We start from the raw sequence: 7,570 nt of genomic DNA, 5'->3' as shown, positions 1-7,570 counted from the left end.
TTGTACTTCGGACCTCAGTTCTTTGTGGTTCACAGGTTTGTTTCCTCTGTTGAAATGAGATCATTTTCAGAACAGTAACCTTTGCCATTCATTCATCTTCACACCCTAACACCCAGTAACATGGTGATTGTAGGTGTCAAATATATTTTTTGAAGGCAGAATATTCATGAAGACAATTGTCTTTTAAATATTTGATATGCTTTTGGACTAGATATAAATAGCTACTAGGGTGTTCATCCCGATAAAAGGTTTTTAAAGTTGCCCTTTTAGTTTCCGGACCAGCAAAATAAAAATAACGTTAATCTGTATTCTATGACAATTCGTGTACAATAATGAGTATCTTAGGTATCAGGAGGAATCTTGGTTAGGAACTTGACAAAGTGAATCCAAATTCTCTTTTCAAGCACTTTGAAGAAAAAGGAGGGGTATTTTCCAAGATGAAGATTTAAGACTTAAAAGTAGGGCATTGGATTACATTTATTCTTCCCCTTTAAGATTGTTATTTCAACAGTTCTAGTTAACAAGGGTTGAATTTTACATAATTTACATAATTTTTTGTGCTAAAATTAGCAATAAACATTATATTCTTAAAAACTGTGTTTACCCAAGGCATGATTTAAAGCCTCTGGACCTCTGATCATGGGTGTGCACCTCCACTTAGTGATCACTTCCACAACAGCCCTGTTTCTTTAAGAGACAACAGTTGTTAAGTTAGAAGACCATTGGACCATGCGAGGGTCAATAAAAGAATAAAAGTCAGTGGTTAGTGATCCGAGTACAAGGACCTCGATCCCTGCTCAGTCCCTGTGTCCATATGCGGCTCACAGTCAGAGGAGGACCAGCGGATTCTCCGCAGCCGGCACGTCCTCAGAATGGCTTCTGGAAGGCTCATCAAGCTCGTGATTTTCGAGCTGCTTCAGTTCGCAGCCTTCTCCGTTCCCACCCTGGTAATCATGGAGCAGTTCGCCACTGCCTACCACACGGCAAGGAGAATGACTGAGAGAACACATTACTGGCTCATCGTGGCCTCTTCTATTGCCTACGTGGCTTCCGTCACTCTGTTGATTTGGGTTCCCGTAAAAATTCTCTTATACAAGAAACGTCATCTGTACAAAAAGATTATAGGGTGGTAAGTAAAATCATTTTTTTTTTTTAAGTAAATGATTTCTTTAGCAGGGAATTTCTGTGACGTGTTCAGGGCTGTTTCCTGGCGTACTGTATGGAAGGACGTGGGCGTAGGGTAGGTGAATGTAATGTGAGAGTAATGGAAAGTTACAGTCACTTTTGAACATGCATTGGTGTTATGGTGCTGTCTATACTTTTTTCTGATGTTGATTATACTGAGTGATCATAACGAGTTACATGCGTGAATAGGATGGGAATGAACACAAGTTCCTGGTACCATAGATGGTTCTTGCTGAACTAATTCACCTGAACACTAAGCCACATGAAGGGATCAGAGTTAACCTACACCAATGGTCATCACAAGATTATAATATACAATTTTACATCTGTGTTAAAATGGAACTAATGACTTTTAAAATGTTTATATTACATTTTGTAGATCTAAGGCATACGTTGATCATTAACCAACTGAGATATTTTAAACAACGGGTTACTTAGATTTAAAAAGAAATAATATTGGGTTGCTGGGTTTTCTATGTAAAAACACATTTACACATTTTTAGATAGGAAAATATGCCATGACTTTTCTGACAGCTGAGTAGTTCACTATGTTGGTAAATTTTATTACCCTTGTGGGAAAAAGAACTTTAGTAACAAAACAGAAATATTTTAAATAAATAGATAAATCAAGATTTAATGTAGATTTTACTAGCGCTTTGGCTAATGACTGTACTGATGCACAGAAAGGGATTGAGAACATGCAATCTCTGGACTAATATCGTTTTCCCTTTACATCTTCAGATCTGATTCTTACTCATCTGAGACTTCTTTTCTTTGATAAACTAAGTGTTCTTTCGTACTGATCCTTTAAAGTTGAACAGCATGGAACAGTCTTGAAAAGTGAGAAGCTGGGAATTTTAATATTAGCAAGAGCATATTAGGGGACTTCAAAAAGTTTATGAAAAGTAGAATTAAAGATGAGTTTATTTTGGTACAAATTTTGTTTTCAACTCCATATAATTTTTTCATAATATACATTTCCATGAGCTGTTTGAAGACCCTGTGTATAGCTGGTATACCTCTGGGAGTATGCTGAAAGGGAGAACTGAAGTGTGGAGTTCTCAAATATATACTCTTCAGGCATGTACCGGCTGTGGCCCCAGGAACTTACCAGGGGACTTTTACTTTCTAGAAGACCTCTTTTTTTTTTTTTTTTTTTTTTTGAGAGTTTGTTGTTGTTGTTGTTATAGGGTACATATGTTTGCCAGAAAGAGAGGGACAGAGAGACAGAAAGCGAGAAATCCCCCCCCAGGGGGGATGGCCACGCCGCAATCCCTTCTCCTCCATTCTCCTCTTGGGATCTTGGGCACACACGCACACATGCCCAGTGTGAGTTTAAGCCGCTGGGTCTGGGACTCAAACTGTGGTTGACTACATGGGAGTCCAGTGACATAGCCTTTATACCAACTGCTGGTCCAGGACTCTTAAGAGATTTCTGGAAAAAAAAAAAAGATTGTTGTTGTCTTTTATCTTTTGGATGTACGGACTTTCCAAATCTTGACTAGAGCCGCAGGGTCACCGATGTAATAGCTCAGAGCAGGGCTGGGCCCTCTACCTTTCACAGTGACCTAGGACTTGCTGTCATTGTCCAAGACTGGGCCAGGAAAATTTGAGAGTGGGAGACCCTAAGAACAACAGGAGTAAACCAGTGGGAAACTGGCCAATGACAGCCCAGAAAAGAGCTCTTAAACTTTTTTTTTTAATTTTATTTTTTTTCCAAATTGCCTTGAATTCCTAGGACTCTAGATCTGAATGTCATTCAGTGAGCAAATCTTTCCATGTCGCTCATTCATTATTATTATAATTATTAAACTATAATTGCTTTTTTAAACTTTAAAAAAAATAATAATCATTATTGTTATTTTTAAAAAATTTGACCAGAGAGAGACAGAAAGGGAAAGTGAGAAGGCAAACCTCCAGGTCTAGAACTCGAACTATGGTCAGCTATGTGGGAATCCAGTGCCCTAACAACCATGCCATCTGCCGGCTCCTATTCTTGCTTTTTTATAAATTACTTATTATGTGTCAAGAGCTTTATATATAAATTTCGTTTTATTCTATACCATTGCATGTATGTCCTAGTGTGAAGAGGCATAGAAATATCTACTTTCCAAAGTCTTCATGAGTTTATTATTATTATTCCCAAGAGGAAACAAATGATTAGTGGGAAAGCATTTTCTCAGTCAGTTATCTAGTGAGTGGACGAGCCAGCCTCTGGCCCTGCATATGTCTGACTCCTTAACTGGTATTTCTAACCACTACCCTAAACTGCCTCTTTGAAGGAGGCAGTCCCAATCTCCTAGGGCAATTGAGGTTAAGGAAGAGAGGAGTCTTTCTTTCATTTCTACTCCTGAGTGTATGTGGCACCCTGGTCACCTCTGGTGTCTGATCAGATTGCATTTTGTAGATGTGGTGCAGGGAAATCTTCCTGTGCTAACATCTCTTGGGTGGTCTCAACAATTACATCTATTACTGATTTCTTTTGGGAAATACTCTTCCAATCTTTAGTTTCTGTCTGTGGGTGTGGCGGGCCATAGAGTGATTAAATTGCTTAGATAGATGACAGATTATCTAGCATTTCAGTGAAACTGTGATACTATTTCCTCATAGCTTCATTTATGAGCCTGCCATCTAGTTGTCTTATACTGACATAGCAGTAAAGGAACAGCTACGGAGCATGATTCTAGGGGCTTTGCACATTCTATGTTATTAAATTCAAACTTTGGAGCTACACCTAGTGAAGGTTACCTGCTAATGTTCTCATTTTATAGATGAAGAAACTGAAAGATGTGATTAACTTAGTCTAGTGATAAAGCTAGTGAGGAGTGGCTCTGAGGTTTGTGAAACCAGATCGGTCTGATTCTAAGCTATTTCCTTCATCTCATGCAACTTTTCCTTTATTCTTTCTAACTCAGATTGGAATTGTATTTCAAGAACTCGTTTAGTGTTATTAAGGTACATTTCCCCCCAAAGATGTGTCTTGCGATATTACATACAATTCCCAAAGATGCATATTTGGATATTATCGTTTATGTGATAATATATGGGTGTCATATCTTAATTGCAAAGTGAAGATGATGCAAAATAATTGCTACCATAGAAAGTAGGGATTGAAAGTATGATTTTTTTGAAGAATAATTAAATAGTTTATGTGACGTGTACATCTTTAACGTTCACAGGTTTAATGTGAATGAGATGAAGAACCTCCTTAAAGATTCACATGGGTGGTTTTAAAAAATTATTGATTTATTTCTTCTGAGAAAGTGAGAGAGAGAGAGAGACAGGCACTCCTAACAGAATCCTCATGCTGCAATCCATCCCCAGGGTCAACCAACCAAGATTCAGGCATGTTGTATGCATGCTCAGTGTGTAGAGGAGGACCTTTGAGTACAACCCAGGAAGTGTTATATGGCCTCGGCATTGCAGGCTGTTTACCGTGGCACCACCACAGCCACCCCCCATTGGCATCTTGAGTCTGTAAAGCTGGTCTTAAGGTGAGAGCGAATTATCGGTGAAGGATGTGTCCTGGGGATACAGCTAGGGGGAAACAGACCTGGGTTCAAATCTCAGCTGTGACATTGTCTTTGAGACCTTGTGTGAGTTATTTAGACTCTTTGAACTTTGATCATCTCAGGAGCCAGTTTCCTCCTGGAAGTGTTGCTCTAAGAAGTAGCATAAGGTAATGCATAAAAGTTCCTAGCATAGTGCCTGTCACATAATAAACACTCGGTGACTATTATTATTGTCACCTCAGGCTGAGGTGAAATCATGTTGTTACATGATTTCATCTACTCCTCAGAATGACTCTGAGAATGGGTAGAAGTGATGGTAAAACTGAAAAAAAAAGAGATGCCATCAGTGATACTTCTTGAATTTGGAACATCTTGTAGGTTATCTCCCGAGACTAATGAGAGCCAATAGAGTGATATTGTAAGGTTTGTATAAAAGAATGTTGGATTTATGCAGTGCTGTTAAGTTTTATTTTCTCACTTGACCTGCACTCTAGTGCTGTAACATTGACTAAGAGGATGCGATTCCCATTGTATAAGGGAGGAAACAATTTTAGAGAGCTTAAGACGTACATCAATTGACAGAACAGTCTGAACTTTAATCCAGTGCTCGTGTTAAACACTTCCTCATTCCTTTAGAATTGTTTCATTTTAGGAATGCCTGTCATAATTCTTAGTAGACTAGGGAGATGCTTTGGAGGAATAAGGATAAGCAATTTACACATATGCCAAACTGTATATTCCAATAAACAAGAGAAAGCCTTTCCTGGAATATCAGTCAGGGTGTGAAACCACTGAGCTACAAGGCTAGCCTGAAACAGGAACTTATCTCCATAGAGAAGGCACATTGGGAGCAGGACAAGCCTTCAGGATTCCTGGGGATTCTCTGGCTATCTTGTGACCCAGAGCTGTATTTCAGGAGTTCTTCTGAATCCTTCCAAGTGTATTTCATTCCATGACATGTCAGGAATCCTGGGTGGTTGCCAAGTTTGAAGACCTCAACACTCTGAGCTACATGCTTGATTACATGCTTTAAAGTTCCTGGAAATTGTCTAAGCACAGAATGAGGAAATCCTCGGGAACCAGCAGTTAGCGTAGTGGCTATGTTGCTGGACTCCCACGTAGTCAATTGCGGTTTGCATCCTGGACCCGGTGGCTTAAAACTCACGCCAGGCGAGTGTGCGTGCGTGCCCAAGATTCCGAGAGGAGAAGGGATTACGGTATGACCATCCCACCTGGGGGGTGATTTCTCACTTTCTGTCTCTATGTGTCTCTCTCTCTGTCTGGCGAGCGCACGTGCCCTATAGCGAAAAAACCTCTCCAAAAAAAAAAAAAAAGAATGGGAAAATCCTACGCCAAGAGCAAGTTTTTCCAGGAGTTGTAGTCAAGCATACTCTGTTATCACACATTGCAATTGAAGTCAATGATATTGTGCCAATAGCTGAAGTCAGTAGCAAGGGATTATGGAGATAGGGTAGGGCAGAGGGGCAGAAAAGATGAATCAGCCTTGTGTTGAGAACTCTTCTCAGGGCTGATCTAAAGGACCTGTGATGGGTCATATAAGATGCAGTGATTTATTGTATAGTGTTCTATATTACTTTCTAATTTTTTCACATATGAGAGTGTAGTCTCCACAGTAGATTGCAAACTTCCTGAGGAAGGAAGCAATACCTAATGTAGTCAGGGATCTCAGATGCCCTGAGCTCATAGTGCTGGCAAGGTCAGTTCCTTGTGAGAGCTGGAAGGGAGAATCTGTCTGGTGGCTCTCCTGGTTTCTTGTGCCTTGCTGGCCATCTCTGGCATCCCTTGCTTATGGACATAAGCACCTGGATCTCTTGCCTCCATCTTCATGGCATTCTCCCTGTGTCGTGTCCATACATTGTCTTCCATTTGTTTATATAGGTTTCAAAATTGTCCCTTAAAAAATTTTAAAAATTAAAAAAAATAAAAAATAAAAAACTTTTTGCCAGAAGGCGCATGTGTTCACTAGAGGGAGAGAGAGAGAAAGAGAGAGAGAGTGTGTGTAAAAAAGTACTCCTTATGGGGAATGGTCATGCTGCAATCCCTTCTCCTTCATTTCTTCCAATTTTCAGGATTTTTGGTGCACATACACACACGTGCCCATTGTGTTTTTTAAGCCACTGAGTCCACGACTAGAATATGGGACTTGGCCATATGGGACACCCACCAGCCACTGGCTGGCCCCCAAATTGTCTCTTTTTGAACAAATTCTAATCATACTGGATTAGGGTCTAAGTGATTATCCCTTTTAACTTGATCAGCTCTATAGAAGGCCTATTTTCAAATAAGGCTCTATTCTGGAGGTTGGGGGTTAAACATGTGCAGAACACCATTCAACCTCAGAGGATAGCATTTTACCTTCTGGCCCCTAAAACTCTTGTTCTTCCCACAAACAGAATAGATTCACTCAGTCCTGTGTCTCCAAAGTCGTAATCATCCTAGCATCAACCCAAAGTCCTCAAATTCACCATCAAGAGCATTCAGATCAGTTATGGATGAGACTTGGAATGTGATTCATCCCAGGGCAAAAATCTTCCTCATCTTTGAGCCTTTGAAGCCCGAGTTACTTGCTTTCAAAATTCAGTGATGGGTCGGGACCAGCAGTTAGCATAATGGCTATGTCGCTGGACACGTAGTCGACAGTGGTTTGCATCCTGGACCTGGCGGCTTAAAACTCACGCCGGGCGCGTGTGCGTGCGTGCCCAAGATCCTGAGAGGAGAATGGAAGAGAAGGGATTGTGGCGTGACCATCCCCCCTGGGGGGTGATTTCTTACTTTCTGTCTCTCTGTCTCTCTCTGTCTGGCTGCCGAGCACACACGCCCTATAGCAAAAACCTTTCCAAAAAAAAAAAAAA

General features: G+C 40.4%; 1 protein-coding gene across 1 annotated transcript in view; it reads left to right on the top strand.

The window, feature by feature from the left end:
* Positions 1 to 659: 659 nt before the first annotated feature.
* The window catches only part of TMEM236 (transmembrane protein 236), a 44,824-nt gene continuing 37,913 nt past the window's right edge, over positions 660 to 7,570 (top strand). Inside the window, exon 1 of the mRNA XM_006159740.2 lies at positions 660 to 1,129. Within this exon, the coding sequence (XP_006159802.1) occupies positions 873 to 1,129 (257 nt within the window). The 5' untranslated portion in view covers positions 660 to 872. The remainder of the gene's footprint in view (positions 1,130 to 7,570) is intronic.

The sequence above is a fragment of the Tupaia chinensis genome, unplaced genomic scaffold (genome assembly GCF_000334495.1).
Source record: "Tupaia chinensis unplaced genomic scaffold, TupChi_1.0 Scaffold000647_1, whole genome shotgun sequence".
Taxonomy (NCBI): Eukaryota; Metazoa; Chordata; class Mammalia; order Scandentia; family Tupaiidae; genus Tupaia; species Tupaia belangeri.
Note: the sequence above shows the minus strand (reverse complement) of the source record. Positions and strands in the feature narration are given on the sequence as shown.